The sequence below is a fragment of the Rhinatrema bivittatum genome, chromosome 16 (genome assembly GCF_901001135.1).
Source record: "Rhinatrema bivittatum chromosome 16, aRhiBiv1.1, whole genome shotgun sequence".
Classification (NCBI taxonomy): domain Eukaryota; kingdom Metazoa; phylum Chordata; class Amphibia; order Gymnophiona; family Rhinatrematidae; genus Rhinatrema; species Rhinatrema bivittatum.
This window is the reverse complement of record NC_042630.1, coordinates 6,515,026-6,539,043: the sequence shown is the minus strand read 5'-3', so window position 1 is coordinate 6,539,043 and position 24,018 is coordinate 6,515,026. Positions and strand designations below refer to the sequence as shown.

Below are 24,018 nucleotides of genomic sequence, written 5' to 3'. Positions count from 1 at the left end.
TGGGAGGGGAAGAGATAGGGGAGAAGGCCTTTTCCCTTTCATGGTAAAGGCCTCGTTTCCCTCATCTTTCCCTCTCCATCACCTTGCTCTTGTCTCTCTCCCTGAGTAAAGTGATACCCTCGGACCGTCCCTCCCCCCTCCCGCTCCAAGGCCACCGGGATAGCAGAAGAAGGGGGGAGGGCAGGTGTGTGCTCGGGGTGGAGGGGGAGGAGGGAGGGCGCTAACAGACTCTTGGAATGCTGCGCCTGAGTCCCCGGGCTCGCAGGCTATAAAAGAACGGGGTGGCCGGAGCCTGGGCCAGTACAGGCCCGGACGAACGGTGTGTGAGGTGAGTGGACTCCCTTGGCTGGCTCCCCCCCCTGGGCTCCCGGGTGGGGGGGTTTCATGGGCACCGAGAGAGTCCCTGGGGCTAGGATCCAGGGATTTATCCCCCCCTCCCCCTCCACGTACATACGTGTTACATGTACAGGCGCGCACGCGTGCAGGTGCCTGTCTCCCGGGCTTTGGGAAACGCTCCCTCGACCTCCGGGCGGGAGAGCCGGCAGGGTTGCTCCAGCTGTGAACCTTCCCCATGCGCCACATCTGGGTGACAAGTTCCAGCTCGGAGCTGCAGCAAGGCTGTCGCTGTCTGTCTCTCAGTGACTGACTCCATCTTCTCTCTCTCTCGCTCTTTCAACCTCTTCCTTCCTCTGCGTCCCTTTCGTTCCCTCTCTCTTGCTGTTTGTACTACGGACCTGCTGAAGATTTTCTGTCTTGTGTGGACTAAAAATAAGGTAAAGGCAAAATTGTTTCATAATTTTAATTTTAAATGATTATGGACAGGAAGGACTGGGAGTGGAAATGTCTCTCTGGTACCAGCAGGAGGCGCTCTGGCCAGGCTGGCATAGGGGGAGAGGAGTCCCCAGAACTGGGAGTGTCGGGAGTGGAAATGTCTCTCTGGTACCAGCAGGAGGTGCTGTCACCAGGCTGGTACGGAGAGGAGTCCCCAGGACTGGGAGTTGAAATGTCTCTGGTACCAGCAGGAGGCGCTCTGGCCAGGCTGGCACAGGGGGAGAGGAGTCCCCAGGACTGGGAGTGTCGGGAGGGGAAATGTCTCTCTGGTACCAGCAGGAGGCGCTCTGGCCAGGCTGGCACAGGGGGAGAGGTCCCCAGGACTGGGAGTGCTGGGAGTGGAAATGTCTCTCTGGTACCAGCAGGAGGCGCTCTCACCAGGCTGGCACAGGGGGAGAGGTCCCCAGGACTGGGAGTGCTGGGAGTGGAAATGTCTCTCTGGTACCAGCAGGAGGCGCTCTGGCCAGGCTGGCACGGAGAGGAGTCCCCAGGACTGGGAGTGGAAATGTCTCTGGTTCCAGCAGGAGGTGCTCTCATCAGGCTGGCACAGGGGGAAAGGAGTCCCCAGGACTGGGAGTGCTGGGAGTGGAAATGTCTCTGGTACCAGCAGGAGGTGCTCTTGCCAAGCTGAGGTGAGGGTGGGAGGTGAGGGATCCCCAGCACTAGGAGAGGGGAGTGCGCCTCATTCTCCTGTTTGTTTTTTTTCTGCAGTTCTCAGCATGGGAGATGCATTGATGGCAGAGTTTGGGGCAGCCGCCCCCTTTCTGCGGAAGTCCGACATGGAGCGGCTGGAGGCGCAGACCCGCTTCTTCGACATTAAGACGGAGTGCTTTGTCCCCGATGACAAGGAGGAGTACGTGAAGGGCAAAATCACCAGCCGGGAGGGTGGCAAGGCCACCGTGGACACCGAGAATGGGAAGGTGAGAGGCGGACAAGTCCGGGGCATTCTGCCAGCCCGGGCTCCGGGAGGGTCAAGCCTGCCAGCGCCCTGCCTGCTCCCTGCCCTTTGCATCCAATCTGTCTTCCAGGGCAAGGCTCTTTCTCCCGTCTGAAACTTTGCTTCCACGGCTGCTGCAGAGTAGCCGTGGAGTGCAAAGCTCAGGATGTGTTTTGCACTGGTATTGTGCCGGGTTCCCTGCGGATATCCTGAGGGAATCTCCCTGCGACTTGCCCTTTGACACAAGAATTGTTTCTCTCTACTGGGAAGGATTTTCACAAGAACTGACAGAACAAGTGAAATTCTTTGGTTTAATTATTTTAACTTTACCACCTTTCCAAAAAAAAAAAAGCAAAGCACTGTAGAAATTAAAATTAACATTTTTAATCCAATACATATTCATTGGTAAGGACAAGGAAAAACTAACACATCACATCCAGCAGTGCAACTAAAACCATAATAGCTGAAATAATAATTCTAGTGATGTCATAGGATTATGTGTGATGTCACAGAGCAGCTTGTGATGCTATAGCACCATACATGATGCCATGGCATTGTTTACAATGCGTGATGCAAACGTTTGTGTGTAATCGTGTGTGTGTGAGTGGGTAAAGGTATTCCTCTGTTATTTTAAATCTGTTCCCTCCCCGGCTCTCACAGACGGTGACTGTGAAAGACGCTGACATCCATCAGCAGAACCCCCCGAAGTTTGACAAGATCGAGGATATGGCTATGCTGACCTTCCTGCACGAGCCCGCGGTGCTGTTTAACCTCAAAGAGCGCTATGCGGCCTGGATGATCTACGTAAGTGTCGTACCGCCCCCCCCCCCCCCCCAGCAGTCCATCATCACCCCCCCAACCCTGCCCAAGGCTGAACTCTGCCTGTATCTCTCCGTCCCCATCCACAGACCTACTCAGGGCTCTTCTGCGTGACCGTCAACCCCTACAAATGGCTGCCTGTGTACAATGCAGAGGTGGTCGCCGCCTACCGAGGCAAAAAGAGAAGTGAAGCCCCGCCCCACATCTTCTCCATCTCTGACAATGCCTACCAGTACATGCTGACAGGTAAGGGGTTATCTCATGCTCTCCCCCCCCCCCACCCTCCAGCTGCCTCCCACACACCTCTCCCCCTTCCCACCAGCCCTGGTCTCTCACTCACCCTCCATCCTCCCTCTCACACATTTATTTATTTTATTTCTTATTTATTTTAAAATATTTGTTACCTGCCCTTTATACACATAAGAACATAAGAACATGCCATACTGGGTCAGACCAAGGGTCCATCAAGCCCAGCATCCTGTTTCCAACAGAGGCCAAAACCAGGCCACAAGAACCTGGCAATTATCCAAACACTAAGAAGATCCCATGCTACTGATGCAATTAATAGCAGTGGCTACTCCCTAAGTAAACTTGATTAATAGCCGTTAATGGACTTCTCCTCCAAGAACTCATCCAAACCTTTTTTGAACCCAACTACACTAACCACATCCTCTGGCAACAAATTTCAGAGCTTTATTGTGCGTTGAGTGAAAAAGAATTTTCTCCGATTAATCTTAAATGTGCTACTTGCTAACTTCATGGAGTGCTCCCTAGTCCTTCTATTATCCGAAAGTGAAAATAACCGATTCACATCTACCCGTTCTAGACCTCTCATGATCTTAAAGACCTCTATCATATCCCCCCTTAGCCGTCTCTTCTCCAATTTAAAACATCAATAATACAATGAAAACCTCATACAGTCGCTTTATTAAGAACATAACAAAGACAAAGGTGTAGCATACGTGAATATTTGGGTGAAATACTTCTCAGGAATATGTTTTTAATGCCTTTTTGAAGAATTTGGGCTCTTTTAGTAGTCTGATTTCCATTTGAAGGGAGTTCCAGAATAAGGGCCCTGCTATCGAGAAAGCTCGTTCTCTAGTTTCCTCCAGATGTGCAGTTTTAGGGGAAGGAATATTCAGTAGGCCCTGAGTAGATGATATTAAATATCTTGCTGGGGTGTGTAATTTTAAAGCAGCGGTGATATTATAGAGAAGGTTGTGAATGGTGATTGCCGGTTTATAATGGATACGGAAGGTGATAGCTAACCAATGAAGTGGCATGATTACGGATGGGTGAACCGGTCAATAATCTGGCTGCTGAATTTTGAATAATTTGAAGGGGCCGAATTGTGTAGGCTGGAAGACCCAGGGACAGAGAATTGCAATAGTCTAAACTGGAAAAGAGAAGAGACTGAAGGGCAGTGCGATAGGCGGCAGGGTCCAACAGAGGTTTCAGGTGACGTCGTAATCGAAGTTCATAGAATGAAGCTTGTGTAAGAGATTTCATGTCTTCTTGCATCAAGAGGGCGGCATCAGTGATGACGCCCAAGTTACCAACAGTCTTGAAAATTGAAATATTGAAGTTCTTAAAAATTGGGATATATGGTTTGGGAAACCGAGATAGAATCATGATGTCAGTTTTTGGGATGTTGAGACAAGCTTGTTAGCAGATAACCAGGTGTGAATAGTGGACAAGCAGTGTATTACACGTTCCTCGGTTTCATTCCATGAGTTTTTTTTAGAGGAAAAGAGAACTGTATATCATCTGCATATAACTTATAATGTACTCCAAGGCTGCCAAGAAGACCACACAAAGGGGGTCAGGTAGATGTTGATTAATGCGGCAGATAAAGCCGAGCCTTGGGGTACCCCGCAGTTCGATGGGATCCACGTGGAGGTTTCGGCTTCAACCCTGAGTTGGCATGTTCGGTTAGAAAGATAGGAAGAAAACCAGGACAGCGCAGATCCAACAATAACCAAGGATTGAAGTTGAGTCAAAAGAATGCTATGATCTACAATGTCAAAAGCTGCCGAAATGTCAAGTAAAACAAGAGCAAAGGAGACTCCACGATCAAAACCACGTCTAATGGTGTCAAAACTGTAAAGCAGACGTCTCTCAGTGTTATGGTGTTTGCGGAAAGCAAATTGGTATTGGTTCAGAATATCATGGGAGTCCAGGAAGTTTGAAGGCTGTTGGAGAACTGTGCTTTGAATGATTTTGCCAAGCTACGATGAGATAGGACGATAATTTGATAGTACGGTCGGATCCATTGAAGGTTTTTTAAGGATCGGCCGAATTGAGGCTCGTTTTAAGGAGTTTGTCAATTTAGCGATAAATCCAGAGGCTTCATGTCTAATTAGGTTTAGCCAAGTCATTGACTGTAATATCAGGGTCCCTGTTTTCACATTACGTTTGTATTTCTTGCCTTTAAACACGTACCACTTGTGTGTGTGTGTATTTATAATTAAAAATCTAATTGCTCACATACATTGACCACACATTATTGTTGCTGTATTTTCTCCACATGTGTGGGCAGTTTACTCCGCCCCCTCCTTTGTGCTTTTGCCCTGTTTAAAATGATTACATGCATTGTACAGTTTATAACATTTTCTGTTTCTTTTGCCAGATCGAGAGAATCAGTCTATTCTCATCACGTGAGTATCAGACTCGGAAGCAATAGGAATAAACCCATGTTCTGAAAATGACCCCCATAATGCATCACCCGAAAAGTGTATCCATCTAGGTACGCCGGCATGGGGTACTGTGTCCCCTGCCCCCCCCCCCCCCCCCCGGTACTCCCATATACAGTGATGATGGCGGAGCCTGTGCTGTCCTCGCTGGGGGAAGGGCAGTGAGAGTACAGGTACTCTCAGGTGTCAGTGCAGCACGACCCCCTCCTGTATTCAGTCACGGGGGGGCTGAGTCTGGGCCGTTCCCACTGGCAGGAATCAAAGTTCAGAGTCTCCCACCGGTCGATGCAACGGGGCCTGGTGTCTCTAGCCCCAATGGTTGTAGTAAACAGTAAGAAGTCGCCACACTGGGTCAGACCAAGGGTCCATGAAGCCCAGGGTCCTGTTTCCAACAGAGGCCAAACCAGGCTACAAATACCTGGCAAATACTCCTACAATAAAAAGATCCCAAGCTATTAATGCCAGTAATAGCAGAGGCCATTCCCTAAGCCAGTTTGATTAATAGCAGGTAATGGACTTCTCCTCCAGGAACTTATCCAATCCTTTTTTAAACCCAGCTACACTAACTGCACTAACCACATCCTCCGGCAATGAATTCCAGAGCTTTATTGTGCGTTGGGTGAAAAAGAACTTTCTCCGATTAGTCTTAAATGTGCCACTTGCTGACGACATAGAAAGCCTTCTAGTCCATGAAGTAAACTGAGCCTGTCCTCGCTGGATGCAACGCCTGTTCCTCTCTCGCCTCTCACCCTTATCTCTCTCCCTCGTCCCCAGTGGAGAATCCGGGGCTGGAAAGACCGTGAACACGAAACGTGTCATCCAGTATTTTGCCAGCATCGCCGCTATCGGCGACCGCAAGAAGGACACCGCCAGTGCAAACAAGGTTAGAGAGAAGTGAAGGGGAAAGAGAGAGCAAGGGGACAGGGTGAGGAGGAGGAGGAGGAGGAGATGGAGTGAGAAGCTGTGAGTGTTAAGGGTACAAGGGAGGTTGATGATGGGGAAAGAGAGGGGTAAGTGTGAGAGAACAGAACATAAATCAGATTCGGCCTTTTCATGCTTTGGTGCTTCCCAGTAATTCTCAATCCATCCCTTCAGGGAACATTGGAGGATCAAATCATCCAGGCCAACCCTGCCCTGGAGGCTTTCGGCAATGCCAAGACCCTCCGGAATGACAACTCCTCCCGATTCGTGAGTTCCCCTACCAACGTCTCCGTTTCTGCTGAAGGCAGCGAGGTCAACCTCAAACGATGCCTCCTTTGCTTATCCCCACCTCCTGCTCTGTCTCTCTCTTTTTCCTCTTTTACTGCAGGGTAAATTTATCCGAATCCACTTCGGAGCCTCTGGGAAGTTGGCATCTGCCGATATCGAGACCTGTGAGTGATGTGATTGGTTCCTTTTCTCTTCAGGCTAGGCCTCACCAACTTCTCAAAGTCTCTCCTCCACCTCCTTTTCCAGCCTCTCCTCGAGGGGGGATCCGGCAGCTTCTTTCTAATCCTTTGGGCCTGGGTTGAAACGGATCCGGGGCCGTGAGGCCTTCATTCGCAACCGCTTGGGGACTTTTCCCAAGTATCAGGGTCCCTTCTGGAAGCCCTAAATTCAACCACTTAGGATGGCGCCGTTGCCTGATGACTGGGACGCCCTCCCCCGGGGGGGGAGGCTGTGAATGCTGGGGAGCGGACGGATCTTTACCCAAGAACTAAACCCGGGTTCTGCTGGACCCACTGGGCTGTGGCCCCCTCACACCCGGCCTCTTCTCTCCTTCTCTCTTAGATCTCTTGGAGAAGTCCCGCGTCATTTTCCAGCTGAAATCAGAAAGGAACTATCACATCTTCTACCAGATCCTGTCTAACAAGAAGCCGGAGCTGCTGGGTGAGCGAGCATCGCTGTCCTGCACCCCCCCCCCCCCCCCAGCACCGTGAAGGCTCAGGGAGAGGGGGGGCGGCGTTAATCTTTTGGTCTGGGTGGGTGGGTGCACCCTCCACAAACTCAGCCTGTAGTGGGGCCTAGGAACATTCACATAGCAAGAGGGCAAGAGGCTGACCCCATGCACGCACCATTCACATAGCAAGAGGGCAAGAGGCCGACCCCATGCACGCACCATTCACAAAGCAAGAGGGCAAGAGGCCGACCCCATGCACGCACCATTCACAAAGCGAGAGGGCAAGAGGCCGACCCCATGCACGCACCATTCACAAAGCGAGAGGGCAAGAGGCCGACCCCATGCACGCACCATTCACATAGCAAGATGGCAAGAGGCCGACCCCATGCACGCACCATTCACAAAGCGAGAGGGCAAGAGGCCGACCCCATGCACGCACCATTCACAAAGCAGCATATGTAAGGGACCAGGAGCCTGAGGGCAGCCGTTCTTATCAGCGCTGTAGCGAGGGTTTATCACAGTTTCTGCTGAAATAAAATGTCCATCTCTCTCTCTCTCTCTCTGTTTCTCCTCTTCGCTTTTCGCTTTGTTTGTGCCTCTCCGCCTGGCAGAGATGATGCTGGTCACCAATAACCCCTACGACTACGCTTTCATCTCCCAAGGGGAGCTGACGGTCGCTTCTATTGATGACTCGGAAGAGCTCATGGCTACTGATGTAAGGAAGCACCTTTAGTGCCCATCACCCGTCTCTCACGCTCCACACACCTTGCACCCTGTGCTCCTGTACGCTTAGGGTCAGTCGCTGTGCTGCGTGTTTGCATACCCTGTACTGAGCATCATGCACACATGCAGTACATGTTACCTCCTATGCTCCCTGTGTCTGTACACAGTGACATGCTCTGGGTGGTCCACTGTAGATGATTATGCATTATATATACATTATATACAGCCTTCAGGGCCAGATCTACCTGGCTGGTGCCCCTAGGCTGCGGGGAGGGGGAGGGAGGATCCTGATGCACTGCGGTGAAAAGGGGGGTGCTTCCTCGTTGTCTGTGATGGGAGAGCCTTCTCTCCTGAGTACCGTCCATTCTTCATGGACGCGGCCCCCTGTAAGGCACAGGGGTGGGCCAGCGCGACGTTGGTTCAAAGGCCATTGTCCTTCTGCTGCACTTCAAAAGGGGTGGAAGGGATGGGGAGCAATGATGGAGAGAGAGGGCCACCCTGCAGAGGAGGAGGAGGAGGAGGAGGTGCTCCCAGGCATTTTACTTTCAGAAATTAGCACCTACCCAAAGGTCGGCGTTAATTTCTCTCAGCGCCGGGAAAGTGCACAGGAAAGCAGTAAAAACTGCTTCCCTGTGCACCCTCCGACTTAATCTCATGGCGAGATTAAGTCGGAGGTCCAAAAAGAAAAAAATAATTTAAAATTTAAAATCAGCCCGCGGCTCGCGGGTTGAAAACCGGACGCTCAATTTTGCCGGCGTCCGGTTTCTGAACCCGTGGCTGTCAGCGGACTCGAGAACCGACGCCGGCAAAATTGAGCGTCGGTTCTCGAGTCCGCTGACAGCCGCCGCTGCTGTCAAAAAGGAGGCGCTAGGGACGCGCTAGTGTCCCTAGCGCCTCCTTTTACCGCGGGCCCTAATTAGCATCTTTTTATTTACTGTATCACGCGCACAGGACACTGACCTGTGCCCGCTCTCCCGCGTTTCTTTCTGTATCGCCCTGCTAGTGGGAAATCAGGGCCAGACAGCGCTGCATGCCCCATACCGCACGCGACTGTAACGTGGACGCTGTCTGCTTTATGTATCATATCCTAGCCTTGTGCATTCTGCCCCTCACTGCCGTGCATTTTCTGATCTCAGAGTGCCTTCGACATCTTGGGTTTTACCGCTGAGGAGAAGGCTGGGATATACAAGCTGACAGGAGCCATCATGCACTCCGGGAACATGAAGTTTAAGCAGAAGCAGAGAGAGGAGCAGGCGGAGCCTGACGGCACGGAAGGTGCGTCTCTGGGTCATGTGATATCAGCCTCTGCGAGGTGCAGGTAGAGCCTCAGGGACTCAGCACCCACTGCCTCCTGCTTTCAGATGCCGATAAAGTGGCCTACCTGATGGGCCTGAACTCAGCCGACCTCCTGAAGGGCTTGTGCCACCCCAGGGTCAAGGTGGGCAACGAGTGGGTCACCAAGGGGCAGAATGTCCAGCAGGTAAGACTGGCACGGGGGGAATACTGGGTGATGCTCTCGTGCAGCACAGCACATCAGTAGTCGTTGCCCTTGTGCGACTGTTTCTTATCTCGTTTTGCCATTCCTTCTATCTCATCCTTTCTCTGTCCTCCAATTTTCATTTTTGTTTCTGAGGTGTACTACTCCATCGGTGCTCTCGCCAAATCCGTGTACGAGAAAATGTTCCTGTGGATGGTGGTGCGAATCAACGCCACGCTGGAAACCAAGCAGCCCCGCCAGTACTTCATCGGTGTGCTGGACATTGCAGGCTTCGAAATCTTCGACGTAAGATGCATTCTGCCCCCATCTCTGGGCGGGAGGGGGGAAATGTAGGGACTGTTAGAGGTGCATTTGCAGTGGGGGAGAGCTGTAGGGGATGGTGGAGGGGCACTGGGTGTAAGGGGAGCTGTAGGGGATGGTGGAGGGGCACTGGGTGTGGGGGAGAGCTGGAGGGGATGGTGGAGGGGCACTGGGTGTGAGGGGAGCTGTAGGGGATGCTAGAGGAGAGTTGACTGTCGGGCAGTTGTATGCATAGGTGGAGAAAGGCCCCCCGAGCTGACCGCTCTTCTCTCCCGTTCTCTCACAGTTTAACAGCTTCGAGCAGCTCTGCATCAACTTCACCAATGAGAAGCTGCAGCAGTTCTTCAACCACCACATGTTCGTGCTGGAGCAGGAGGAATACAAGAAGGAGGGCATTGAGTGGGAATTCATTGACTTTGGCATGGACCTGCAGGCCTGCATCGACCTCATAGAGAAGGTGTGTCTTGAGGGAGTCTGTCCATCTGTCCAGGACAGGATTCAGTCCCATTGCTGGAGCAGTATTTGTGTGTGCATGTGTGTATGCAGGATGGAGCGAGGTCTTTGGGGGGCAAGATCGGGTTTCAATAATAGAGCTGGGTGTGCATGTGCAGTGGAGATATAACAGTGTTGATTTGGAAGTTTGGTAATAGATGTCTAATCTTCTGACTCTCACTCATCAGCCATTGGGTATCATGTCCATCCTGGAAGAGGAGTGCATGTTCCCCAAGGCCACGGACATGACCTTCAAGGCCAAACTCTACGACAACCACCTGGGCAAGTCCAACAACTTCCAGAAGCCACGCAACGTCAAGGGCAAGCCTGAGGCGCACTTTGCCCTGGTGCACTACGCGGGCACCGTGGACTACAACATCCTAGGCTGGCTGCAGAAGAACAAGGACCCCCTCAACGAGACCGTGGTGGGGCTCTACCAGAAGAGCGCCCTCAAGCTCCTGGCCACCTTATTCTCCAACTATGCTGGATCAGAAACAGGTAAAGGAGAAGTCAAATATTATCGTATCTGATTCTAACACAGCAGAAAAGGCAGAGTCCCCTTCAACTTCTCAGTTTCTCACATACCTTTCACTCTCGCACATGCACCTGAAGACACCAGCAAGGGAAAAGGAAGCAAGAAGAAAGGATCCTCCTTCCAGACGGTGTCAGCTCTCCACCGGGTATGTGCTCTCTTCTACAGGCAATAAACAACTCATCCCATAACCCAGATCCACCAGGAGACTCTCAGTAACTCATCCCTTAGACCAACTCCATCTGTAGGCTTTTAATAACTCATCCCATGGCATAATTTCACCAGCAGACTCTCACTAACTCATTCCCTAGCCCAATTTAGGAAAATCTCATTAACTCCTTTACTCAAAATCCATCTTAATGTCCCACTTGCAGAACCTCATTGAGATGCCTGGCTATACACCTTGGAAAATCTACCCCCGTTTTTTTGGGGGGGGGGTTTCTGCTGGATGGAGATCTGCTCTTTCAGGGACAAAGAAGTAACATCACTTGCTCTACTTTCATACTATAGGAGAATCTCAACAAGCTGATGGCCAACCTGAAGACAACTCACCCTCACTTCGTGCGCTGCCTCATCCCCAATGAGTCCAAGTCTCCAGGTGAGAGCACAGCTGCAGGCCCCTCGCGTCGCTCTCTCTGCCTGCCGCGTCTCCCATCTGCTGCCTCAAAAGCACCACAGGATCTGACCCGCAAGCATTACATACAACCCCTCCCCCCCCCTTCCCCGAGCCCCTCTCCATCTGTCCGTGCTGTATTCATGATTTGCGTGTGATGCCCGCACAGGGCTCTGATAACGATAAGCCCAGAGCATCCCTGAGTTTGCATCTTTACAGTTCGTAACAGTTGGAGCAGCTAAACAGGAGAAACGTTTTTTAAAAAATTATGTAAAACTACTGATATCTTGACAGGAAAGGAAATAAAAAGTGGAATGGAATCAATCAGGATGATAATGACTGAATTTCTCCCGATTGCATTCACTCTCTCGCGCGCACTGCCCCTTTCTCGTTCTCTCACTCGCTCTCTTTTATTTATTTTATTTTATTTAAAATCTTTTTTATACCGTCGTTAAGCTAAATACCATCACGACGGTTTACAGGAAGGCACATAACTTAAGGTTGGTTAATGTATTGGAACATACATTCTACATGTTCACATGGTTGGTTAATGTATTGGAACATGCATTCTACATGTTCACATGGTTGGTTAATGTATTGGAGCATACATTCTACATGTTCACATGGTTGGTTAATGTATTGGAACATACATTCTACGGTTATTTACACTTTCGAATAATAGAAGGACTAGGGGGCATTCCATGAAGTTAGCAAGTAACACATTTAAGACTAATCGGAGAAAATTCTTTTTCACTCAACGCACAATAAAGCTCTGGAATTTGTTGCCAGAGGATGTGGTTAGTGCAGTTAGTGTAGCTGGGTTCAAAAAAGGTTTGGATAAGTTCTTGGAGGAGAAGTCCATTAATGGCTATTAATCAATTATACTTAGGGAATAGCCACTGCTATTAATTGCATCAGTAGCATGGGTTCTTCTTAGTGTTTGGGTAATTGCCAGGTTCTTGTGGCCTGGTTTTTGGCCTCTGTTGGAAACAGGATGCTGGGCTTGATGGACCCTTGGTCTGACCCAGCATGGCAATTTCTTATGTTCTTATGTTCTTATGTTCACATGGTTGGTTAATGTATTGGAACATGCATTCTACATGTTCACATGGTTGGTTAATGTATTGGAACATGCATTCTACATGTTCACATGGTTGGTTAATGTATTGGAACATACATTCTACATGTTCACATGGTTTTACCGTTGCTCAACTGCTAAGAAAAATACATACTTTGTAAACCGTTTTGATGGCTCTACCGAATGACGGTATATAAAACTCAATAAATAAATACATAGGTGCCATAAAGGTTCGGTAACATAATTTTGTGATCAGTATTATTTGTTGAAGCGATAAATCATGTCCTTTTGTGCAGGTTTCATTCTAGATTACAGGTTTAGTTTAAGAGTTGACTATTTCTTATGTTAACAGTGTGATAAAATAATAAAAGCGCACATACCGGGTTAAGTGTTGTGCGCGGGTGTTCTACCGCCTGCTCCCTTCTATTTTCTATTAAAAAGCCAGGTTTTGAAACTCTTTCTAAATGTTTTGAGATCTCTTTGCAATCTTTGCCGCTTCCTCACTGCCCGCCTCTCACCGTGTCTCTGGTAGGCGTGATGGATAACCCCCTGGTGATGCACCAGCTGCGCTGTAACGGTGTCCTGGAGGGAATCCGGATCTGCAGGAAGGGATTCCCCAACCGCATCCTCTACGGGGATTTCCGTCAGAGGTCAGTCACCGCTCCACAGGACCCTGCTGGATGGGACGGAGCCTTGGCTATCTCTTACTGGTATTCTGTTCTCAACCCAGGTACCGAATTCTGAACCCTGCCGCTATCCCCGAGGGACAGTTTATCGACAGCAAGAAGGGGGCAGAGAAGCTGCTGGGGTCTTTGGATATTGATCACAACCAGTACAAGTTTGGGCACACCAAGGTGGGCATGGAAAGATCCCGAGTACATCCGTGACCCATCTCCCACTATCCCAGGATGGTGTTAGGGGGCACTGCCCTTAATGACAGGACAAGCTTCATTTCCCAGCATCTTAGCATGGTTTTAGGGGGGGGCACTGTGCTGCTGGAGACATTCTTTTATTTTAATAACCATGACATGCTCCATCTACCACCATGGTGTTATGGGAAGCCGCTAGGAGCACTATCCATCATAACCTGGGCACTTGCCACTATCTAGCACGGTGGTAGGGGGAGCTGTGCTTTGGGGACATGTTCCATCTCCCAGATCCCCAGCACGGTGCTTCAGGTGCTATCCGACGTCCGTCATGTTCAGGACACCCTCCATTTTTTTCAAGCACCATGGTATGACGTGAGAGTGCTCTGTGCTGCTTAAGTCGCTGCCCCACTGTTATCTCCCTGTATTACCTGTGTCGTGAAGATGCACTTTTAAGGGCACTCTCTTGTCTTATCGATTGGGCTTTGCCATCTTGAATGGTTCTCCACCTTACAGGTGTTCTTCAAGGCCGGTCTCCTGGGACTGCTGGAGGAGATGAGGGACGAGCGCTTGGCCCGGATCATCACGCGGATCCAGGCGCAGGCCCGCGGGCAGTTGATGCGGATAGAGTTCAAGAAGATCTTGGAACGCCGGTGAGGAGAAGGAGAAGAATCCCATTAAAAAAAAAAAAAAGCATACGCAGTGATGATGCAGCTGTAGGGGAAGTAGTGCTTCGCAAATCTGCCATCGCTTCTTAAGCGAGAACCATGCATGTCGAGTACCTTCAGCCGTACAAAAAGAACATCTTACTCTTATGTTCATTATCCATCCATCCATCAACAATCTGTCATTCTTCTATCCATTCCTTTCTGTCTCTCTGTTCATCTGTCCATCCATCATTTGGAATATATTTATTTATTCATTTATTATTGAATATAAACTCATTAGCTGGATGGTTGCTTATTGTAATGTGGTACTTGAGGGATTAAAAGGCTACCAGAACGTTCGTCTGTCACTCTCTCCTCCTCTCCTAATGCCCCATGCCTCCTCCTGTCCTCTCTTCCTACACAGGGATGCCCTGCTGGTCATCCAGTGGAACATCCGTGCCTTCATGGGGGTGAAGAACTGGCCCTGGATGAAGCTCTACTTCAAGATCAAGCCCCTGCTGAAGAGCGCGGAGACTGAGAAAGAGATGCAGAACATGAAGGAGGAGTTCCAGAAGCTGAAAGAAGCCCTGGAGAAGTCTGAGGCCCGTCGGAAGGAACTGGAGGAGAAGATGGTGTCCCTCCTCCAGGAGAAGAATGACCTGCAGCTTCAAGTCCAGGCTGTGAGTGACACATCTCACTCTCTATGCTCCTAATCACATAGTTGCGTAGTTGGGTTAGATTACAAGAAGAGTAGAGGTCGTCTGAGTCCGAGCGTCTTCTCATTACCAAAGAGTTACTGTTGCTACCTAAATAGGCCTGGTGTTCCAAGCCCTTTATGCGCCTAGAACCTGGTCTTAAACGCACAAATGTTTGCCTGGTTTCTCACATATTTTTACAAGAACTGAAGAGAGTTGTTCAGGGGGGAAGGGGGGTTGCAAGCTTATGCGTAAGTTAAACCCACACAAATTATGCATATTATTCTGTGCCTGTACCAGGCTAATGACCTGCAAATTTTCCAAAGCGTAAGTTCACCTTGAAAATTCCGGGTTAAGTCTGTGCGTAAAAGATACGCGCCGGCTCTGAGTGTTTATGTAGAACTTTCACCGCCCGTGATTGTCCAAAGTTCTAAGTGAGGTACAATTTTTACATTCACAAAAGCTTTATAAAATGATAAGAAGACAACACACAATGCAACCGCTTTGCCTCTATCCAGGCGCACGCAGCTTTAAAATTAACCAGAGTGGACTGAATTTTCAGAGACATTTCTACACATAAAACATGGGTTTATGCACGTAAATGGCTCGTTATAAATCTGCCCGGGAATTGTGTGCGTAAAAGTAAGCATTTAGCGTGATTTCACGCAGTTTTATGAACCCAGATAAAGAAGTGATCGGAGGATGGGGGAAGGCAAATTGGGTGGAGTTTGCATTCATACACATGCTTTCTATTTTTAAAAGTGCGTGTGTAAATTCCCACTTAGTCCTGTGCGGGTGGCTTCGTGTGCATTCAATCATATAGTCTTCGAAGCCAATGCATGGGCATGCGTTCACTTTGAAAAGCTGGTGTGACTTAAGCACTTGGCTGCCACAGAAAATTAACCCGCAGTGTTATAAAATGACTTTCAATATGTACACCTTAGAGAAGAGTCGGGGAGGATATGATAAGACACAAGCAAATACCTCAAAGGTGTGCCTGCACAAGAAGCAAATCTTTGTCAAAGGAAAGGACTCTACAACAAGAGGTCATGGGTTGAAACAGAGAATATTTCTTCACAGAAAGGGTGGTGGGTGGCCTCCCAGTAGAGGTGATGGAGACAAAAGGAGTAATGAAATTCAGGAAAGTCTGAGACAGGTACAGAGGAGTTCTAGCTGCAGAGAAGTGAAGGGAAAACCAGATATCAACTGGGGTCTACGGCATTGCCCCAGAAATGAAATAGGACAGACTAGCTGATACTCCTGATGCTTCTCTTCTGTCATAATCTGCATTTCTATGTGGTAATCGAGAGGAAGATCTTATGGTAAATGTCCGGACTCTCTCTCTAATCTTGCAGGAGCAAGACAACCTGAACGACGCAGAGGAGCGCTGCGACCAGCTGATCAAGAACAAGATTCAGCTGGAGGCCAAGCTGAAGGAGCAGACAGAGCGGTTGGAGGATGAGGAAGAGATGAACGCTGAGATGACCGCCAAGAAGAGGAAGCTGGAGGATGAGTGCGCCGAACTCAAGAAGGACATTGATGACCTTGAACTGACCCTGGCCAAGGTGGAAAAGGAGAAGCATGCCACGGAGAACAAGGTAAGAAGAACAATTTCATCACACCGTAGCTTAAACCATTAAGTATTTTGGTGGCGTTTCTAACTACCTCACCTCTTCATCTAACAGGTCAAGAACCTCACTGAGGAGATGGCTGGTCTGGATGAGCTCATTGCTAAACTGACCAAGGAGAAGAAGGCACTGCAAGAGGCCCACCAGCAGACACTGGATGACCTCCAGGCTGAAGAAGACAAGGTCAACACTTTGACCAAAGCTAAGGCTAGACTGGAACAGCAGGTGGATGATGTAAGTGCTAATAGATAGGTAGTATTGATGGGTGGATAATATTACAGACAGATAGATGGATGGATGTTAATGATGGCTTAGTAGTAATGGGATAAATTTTCAAAATAATCTCAGCGCTTCACGTGGATGCCTAAGTTTTAGGCTCCTAAATTAAGAAAGTTTTTCAGCCAAATTTAGCACTTGCAGTGAATTTCCAAAAGAGATACAGCATAAATCTAACACACTATTGTAGCAATTTTCAAAATCCATTTACACATGTAAAGTGCACTTACGCAGGCGAATCCTATGGACAATTCAATGGCATATATTGTAGCAATTTTCAAAAGTGTATTTACACTTGTAAAACCCCATTTTATGTATGTAAATGCTTTTGAAAATCAGGCCCTTAGGTTTTAAAAGGAAATGTCTCCTATATTTAGGTCCCTAAACTCTTTAATGTTGACCCCAGCATTGGTAGACATTAACGAGTCAGTCTATGAGTATCACTGTTCTTAATGGAAATCTAGGAAATTAGAAGGATCTCTACAGTAAGATGGACCATGTGGAATAAATCTGTGGAGCTAGGGCTTAGTAGAGTGGTTGGGTGTATCCCTACAGCAGGGTTACTAACGATCACTGGATATTTCTCTTGCTCTCTTTTAGCTGGAAGGCTCTCTGGAGCAAGAGAAGAAAGTCAGGATAGACCTGGAACGAGCTAAAAGGAAGCTGGAAGGGGACTTGAAACTGACCCAAGAGAATGTCATGGATCTAGAAAATGACAAACTTCAGCTGGAGGAGAAACTTAAGAAGTGAGTGATGTCTGTCCCTAGCCAACTCACAACCTTTGCAAAATGATAAAGTCTTTCTTAAAAAAACACTGGGTGTCAAGTGTTTTCTTGTATTGCTGTAAAATACTAAAATAGATTTCCAGATCTGGGAAAGGGGCAGATTGTCCTGAGATGAAAGGATCTGCCCAGTCAGAAGTGGGAAAGCAGAAGGAGTTTCAAGAGATGAGTTGTTAGAAGGAGGAGGCGCCCTGACCAACATCTGTGTCTTTCTTTGCAGGAAGGAGTTTGACATAAACCAGCTGAATAGCAAGATTGAGGATGAGCAGCTCATAGGCCTTCAGCTGCAGAAGAAGCTGAAGGAGAATCAGGTACAGCACCTCATGTTCCTGCCATATATCACTGTGCTCTAGAACACGAGGCCTCTGACAAAGGACCTTCCCAATGTGGCACGTCGTAGCATTGCTGTATAGTAATCTGCTCTAGAACACAAGGCCTCTGACAAAGGACCTTCCCAATGTGGCACGTCATAGTATTGTTGTATAGAATACGAGGCCTCTGACAAAGGACCTTCCCAATGTGGCACGTCATAGTATTGTTGTATAGAACACGAGGCCTCTGACAAAGGACCTTCCCAACGTGGCACGTCATAGTATTGTTGTATAGAACACGAGGCCTCTGACAAAGGGCCTTCCTAGGGTAAGACATGCTGATCTAGACACAAAGTCTCTTACAGAGAACCTTCCCAGTGTAGCATACTGTAACGCAGTAGATGATGGCAGATAAGGAGCAATTGGCCCATCCAGTCTTCTCAGTTGTCTTCCTCTCTGGTTCGTTATCACTTCGGGTATGTGAGCATAGCAGTTCCCAGACTTGAACCAACAACAGATCCACCACTCCTGTGTCTTTTACCTAACCCTTCGTATCCTACCATGATTTTCTCTATCTGTTCCAAGCATGTTTAAATTCTGTTACAGTGGTGACCTCACCACCAATGTCTGGCTCGAATGGGTGGCCTGCTGGGGTAAGAGGCAGCAGTTTTCTCCCTGAGCCATCTGGTGGCTATAGAGAGAGGAAGTGGAGCAAGCAGAAGAAGTTTACTTACTCCTCCAAGTCCAGAGCTGCGACCACATTCCCTTAGATCCAGACTGTCAACAAGACAGTATTCCGACAATTCATGGGCTGAGGGCTAAGCCAAGCCAAGCCATGAACCCAGACAACCTGCCCTGCTGCGTTCCTGTGAAGCCTTGAGCCTAGAAACTCTAGCTTGCCTTGTATCTGTGGCACCTGTGATAATTGTGTAACCTGCTCTGAACTGAACTGTGAGTTGCTTTCTGGATCTGCCTAAGTTAATAATGAACCCAAATTCCCTTATTAACCTTGAAGAGAAGGAGCCTGTGATCTGATGTCTAACCCTGAAAATATAAGCCAGGACCTTCTTGCTTTCTGTTAAAATGTATACAAAATCCTGGAGTAGAGTGGCTTACTTGCACTAGTAACGAAGATCCCCTGTAGTGCCTTCCTCTTGGCATACTCCCAGGGCGATGTATATATTATCTAACAACTATGAACAGAACAGGAAGTCCTGTAAATGGAATGGCAAAAACACACTTTGTGTGATTCGGTTTTGGCTGATAACAAACTTAGAAACGTGGGAATGTGACGGCAGAAAAGATCATACAGCCTATCTAGTTTGTCCATCCACACAACTGCCCAGGTCTATAATCCCTACCACCTCCTCAGAGATTCTCTGTGCTTATCCCATGCTCTTCTGAATTCAGATACAGCTGCTCCAAACTTCCACCACCCTCTTTGTAAAGAAATCCTTCCTTAGATTACTCCTCAGTCTACCTATTTTCACTTTCATCCCATAATACTTCATTCCAGGTGGGTCTCTTTCAACCATATAGCAATCCACTTTAGAACACAAGGCCTCTGGCAGAGAATATTTCCAGCACAATACATTGCGTTCATGCCATATATCACTGAACTCTAGAACATGAGGCACCTGATAGTCTTCTCAGTATAGCACATCACACTACTGTCATGTAGAATCTGCTCTAGAACATTAAATCCTCTGAGACAGAATCTTCCCAATGTAACAGATTGCTTTACTGCCATTTGTCACTCTGATCTAGAACCTAGTATCCAGCCTTAATTTTGGTTTCCTACAGCTCTAGTGTAGAATGATTATTTCTCTATTGAGTTCTCCAACAATACTTTGTGGCTTTATTTCCTGTGTCTCCAAGCAGAATCCCCATTCTGTCCAAAATATTTCTCCCAGTACCTCATCCCATCTCAGACTTTCACAAACCCTGGAGGCTTACTCAGATTTCAGTCTTTGTCTCTTTGGTCCAGGCTCGCATTGAGGAACTTGAAGAGGAGCTAGAAGCAGAGAGAACTGCCCGTGCCAAGGTGGAGAAGTTACGCTCAGACCTCTCCCGAGAGCTAGAGGAAATCAGTGAGCGGCTGGAGGAGGCAGGGGGTGCCACCTCCATACAGATAGAGATGAACAAGAAGCGGGAAGCAGAGTTCCAAAAGTTGAGGAGGGACTTGGAAGAATCCACTCTGCATCATGAAGCCACAACTGCCTCGCTACGAAAGAAGCACGCCGACTCAGTGGCCGAGCTGAGCGAGCAAATTGATAACCTACAGAGGGGTGAAACAGAAACTGGAGAAGGAGAAGAGTGAGTTGAAACTTGAGCTGGATGATGTGGCCTCCAACATGGAGCAAATGGTTAAAGCCAAGGTATCTGTCCCTGTCTCCTAAGTGGTCCAAGGGAAGAATATTCCCTTCATTTCTGTCTCTCACTAAAAAACACATTGGTATCTCTCCACTGCTATAGGTGAACCTGGAAAAAATGAGCCGCACACTTGAGGATCAGATGAATGAACACCGGTCAAAGCTGGAGGAAACACAGAGGACCCTCAATGACTTCACCATCCAGAAGGCAAAATTGCAAACAGAAAATGGTGAGCTGTCTCGGCGTTTGGATGAGAAGGAGGCTCTAGTCTCCCAGTTGACCCCGTGGAAAACAGACCTACACCCAGCAACTGGAGGACCTCAAAAGGCAACTGGAAGAGGAAGTCAAGGTAACCATCCAATTTCTTGTGTCATCTTTTCTATGGCTTAATCTGTTCCACAAAAATAGGCCTCAAAGGGACCCAGCTCCAGAAAATGTGGAACCTAAAGACATTTTTGAAAGTCACAGGTCAAAATACAGCACTCCAGGGACTCCTATCAACATTGGATGTTGAGTTTGAGTTCATGGTTCGTACCTTCAACAGTCCATGCTATCATTTCCTGTCTTTGCTTCTTCCACAGGCCAAGAACGCCCTGGCACACGCTCTTCAATCTGCCCGGCATGATTGCGACCTACTGCGGGAGCAATACGAGGAGGAGCAGGAGGCCAAAGGAGAACTTCAGCGCCTCCTGTCCAAGGCCAACTCCGAGGTGGCACAGTGGCGGACCAAGTATGAGACAGACGCCATCCAGAGAACTGAGGAGCTGGAGGAGGCCAAGTAAGTGTCCTCTTGCTGCCTCAAGGAGAGAGGGGTGGATTTGTGAAAGGATAGTCCCCAATACTATTTGTATCTTTCAAGAAGGAGGAGGAGTGAAAACCCATTTGCTTTGTAGATTTCAGTAGCTGAGTATTTGGTGCCTCATCCATCTCTTCTCCCCAGAAGGAACTTCTTTTAACAGATAAGCTTTGTGCTTGAATTATGTTTCATACTCATGTATAAGACGAGCAGAAAGCTTGTTGGTTAGAAGACTGTCACATGACACAATCCAGGTAGGTGGACTTCCCTCTTCCATGCTTCTTTGTCATTAACAGGCTCCTTGAGAGACCCCTCAGTACTGATTCCCTCAGGATTCCTTGGTGTCTGCAAACCCTTCAGTAATGGTTCTTGGTCCTTGGCATTGGTAACCCCCACCCCATGCACACCCTTCAGTAGTGGTTCTTTCATGGTTCCTTGGTACTGATAAGATTCTTCTGTACACCTCCATCATTAATTGTTCTCCCTGTGGTTCCCTGGCAGGAAGAAGTTGGCCCAGAGACTGCAAGATGCAGAAGAGGCTGTAGAAGCTGTAAACGCCAAGTGCTCCTCCCTAGAGAAGACCAAACACCGACTGCAGAATGAGATTGAAGACCTGATGGTGGATCTGGAAAGGTCCAACGCGGCTGCAGCAGCACTGGACAAGAAGCAGAGGAATTTTGACAAGGTGTGGGAGCAAAGCAACCCAAGTTTAGAGAGAGGAAATGAAAGGCAAGATGAGAGGACAATGTAGAAAATAAATGATAGCAAGATGGATAGGAGAGTAAGGAGGGAGGAGGGAAAATGAACTGTGAAGAGTTACTAGCTGTATAGTTCCTTCCATGTGCTGAAGCTTCCTCTTGTCAAATTGATTTAATATTGGCTCAAGGATTTTGGACTCTAACTTTGCTTCACAACCACCTAGGTCCTGGCTGAATGGAAGCAGAAATTTGAGGAGTCCCAGGCAGAGCTGGAAGCTTCACAGAAGGAATCCCGGTCCCTGAGCACAGAGCTCTTCAAGCTGAAGAATGCTTATGAGGAATCTCTGGAACATCTGGAGACCTTCAAGCGAGAGAACAAGAACCTGCAGGGTAAGGATGTGAGCACGGGGGGAAGATAGAGAAGGAGCTGTTGACTCAATCATCGTCTCAGTAGTGAGGGGAGAAAAGTCAGTAGTCAAGTAGGGGCATGTCCCATGTGTTATGCAGCTGGTCAGAAATAGTTTCACCTCCACTATATTATCCTCTTTGTATGTTCCCGATCAGGGCTCCCAAATCTTTTCTCCATTGCACACTTTTTTTTTTTTTTTGTCGACAGAGGAGATCTCGGACCTCACGGAGCAACTGGGAGAACGAGGGAAAAACATCCATGAGCTGGAGAAGGTCCGGAAGCAGCTGGACCAGGAGAAGATGGAGCTGCAGTCTGCTCTGGAAGAGGCTGAGGTGAGCAGAACCCCTGGGACCCAGTAGGTTGACCTGAGAACTAGCTTTGCCTTCATTCGAAGATTTTCATAGGACTCTGGGATTAGTCTTGAACATGTGTAATAAAGTGTCTTGAGGTGCAGAGCTCCAAAGCCAGGAGAATTTAAGAGAGTCCCTGGAGTGGTGGGCAATCTACATGAAAGCAAGTAGAGTGAATGTTTAAAGAACTCAGAGGCACAGCTTTCTTTATAGAATCCAAAGTAATTCTTTAGACATGAAGTTGGCTTCTTAGCATCATCAGTGGCTTCTTATAGCTTCAGGTGGCTACTTAGAGTCAGAAGTAGCTTCTTGAATACTGCTGTGCAATTAACACATCCTTGGCTTCCCCATCCTTACCTGAGAGTCTCCTCAAATTTCCCCAGGCTTCCCTGGAGCACGAGGAAGGAAAGATCCTCCGAGCTCAACTAGAATTCAATCAGAGCAAGGCGGATTTTGAGCGGAAGCTGGCAGAGAAGGACGAGGAGATAGAGCAGGCCAAGAGGAACCACCAGCGGATGATGGACTCTCTGCAGACCTCACTAGAGGCAGAAACCAGGAGCAGGAACGAGGCACTGAGGCTTAAGAAGAAGATGGAAGGGGACCTGAATGAGATGGAGATCCAACTCAGCCAGGCCAACAGGATGGTGACCGAGACTCAGAAACACTTGAAGCTAGCACAGGCTAACTTGAAGGTAAGTGAAAAGATGTCTGACAGAAGCGAGTATCCCGATCTGGGGCCCCTGTAGGACTTTTGTGAGTGCTCTGGTGTTAGCTGACTGGCAGTGTCCTTCAAGATGGTGTAGGAGCTGAGAAATGATTTGGATGAATGCTCCCTGGTTCTCTAGTGATGAGCTGCTCAGGCCTGACTGACTGGTGGTTGAAAGCTCCTTGCAAGTCTTGGTGTCCTTTCACCTGAACAATGTGCTCATCCACTTCCCCGCCCCCACCCCCTTGGCCTCTGTAGGACAGCCAGCTGCAGCTAGACGATGTTGTCAGAATCAACGAGGACCTGAAAGAGAACATCGCTATCGCAGAGAGACGGAACAACCTGCTGCAGGCTGAGCTGGAGGAGCTGAGGGCCCTGGTGGAGCAGACGGAGCGAGCCCGCAAACTGGCGGAGCAGGAACTGATCGAGACCAGCGAGAGGGTGCAGCTACTCCACACCCAGGTGAAGAAACTCCCCCTCCCCCCCATCCATTAATGGTTCATCACATATCCAGTTCCTTTCCCTCCATCCATTAATTGGTTAATTCCAGATCCAAACCACTTCCCTCCATCTTGTACCAGTTCACTCCATGATGTCATCCGTGCATTGAGGCACCCCTGTTTTTCTGCTACCATCCAACCTGCAAGTTCAGTGGCTTTGTGCATACCGGTGTGATTTTCTCTGTCTGTCGTGCATCCGCTCAGAACACCAGCCTCATCAGCCAGAAGAAAAAGATAGAGGTAGACTTCTGTCAGCTGCAGGCAGAGGTGGAGGAGTCGCTGCAGGAGTGCCGCAATGCAGAGGAGAAGGCCAAGAAAGCCATCACCGATGTAAGTGTCCAGATCTTCCTCCCAAATTTACCCCTACAGAACAGCTAACAGCTCTTTAAGAGGGCAGTCCAGTCAGTTGGTGGGCCACATGGGTTGTGCAAGTCATTAATAGTACCGTACAGGGAGAAACTGAGGTCGTCCTACCTGTGCCTCAATGGGGATTTTTCACCTTCTGGATTGGGCTACCTGCCCATATGTCAATGTCTTAACAATTACGGTGGCTGTCAGATTACATTGGGTGCTAACACTAGTTCGT

At 48.6% G+C, this 24,018-nt stretch overlaps 1 protein-coding gene across 1 annotated transcript in view; it reads left to right on the top strand.

The window, feature by feature from the left end:
- Positions 1 to 280: 280 nt before the first annotated feature.
- The window catches only part of LOC115077840 (myosin-6-like), a 30,658-nt gene continuing 6,920 nt past the window's right edge, over positions 281 to 24,018 (top strand). The window contains 37 exon segments of the mRNA XM_029580134.1: positions 281 to 328; positions 744 to 773; positions 1,543 to 1,751; positions 2,429 to 2,572; positions 2,677 to 2,833; positions 5,217 to 5,244; positions 6,055 to 6,163; positions 6,376 to 6,468; positions 6,590 to 6,653; positions 7,051 to 7,149; positions 7,771 to 7,874; positions 9,019 to 9,157; positions 9,244 to 9,362; positions 9,516 to 9,665; positions 9,967 to 10,137; positions 10,361 to 10,670; positions 10,785 to 10,852; positions 11,215 to 11,302; positions 12,928 to 13,045; positions 13,126 to 13,249; positions 13,778 to 13,914; positions 14,333 to 14,588; positions 15,959 to 16,201; positions 16,289 to 16,465; positions 17,108 to 17,253; positions 17,510 to 17,600; positions 19,588 to 19,887; positions 19,889 to 19,978; positions 20,076 to 20,255; positions 20,257 to 20,322; positions 20,555 to 20,751; positions 21,271 to 21,454; positions 21,692 to 21,857; positions 22,084 to 22,208; positions 22,610 to 22,918; positions 23,191 to 23,394; positions 23,637 to 23,762. Coding sequence (XP_029435994.1) covers positions 1,551 to 1,751; positions 2,429 to 2,572; positions 2,677 to 2,833; positions 5,217 to 5,244; positions 6,055 to 6,163; positions 6,376 to 6,468; positions 6,590 to 6,653; positions 7,051 to 7,149; positions 7,771 to 7,874; positions 9,019 to 9,157; positions 9,244 to 9,362; positions 9,516 to 9,665; positions 9,967 to 10,137; positions 10,361 to 10,670; positions 10,785 to 10,852; positions 11,215 to 11,302; positions 12,928 to 13,045; positions 13,126 to 13,249; positions 13,778 to 13,914; positions 14,333 to 14,588; positions 15,959 to 16,201; positions 16,289 to 16,465; positions 17,108 to 17,253; positions 17,510 to 17,600; positions 19,588 to 19,887; positions 19,889 to 19,978; positions 20,076 to 20,255; positions 20,257 to 20,322; positions 20,555 to 20,751; positions 21,271 to 21,454; positions 21,692 to 21,857; positions 22,084 to 22,208; positions 22,610 to 22,918; positions 23,191 to 23,394; positions 23,637 to 23,762 — 5,283 coding nt within the window. The 5' untranslated portion in view covers positions 281 to 328; positions 744 to 773; positions 1,543 to 1,550.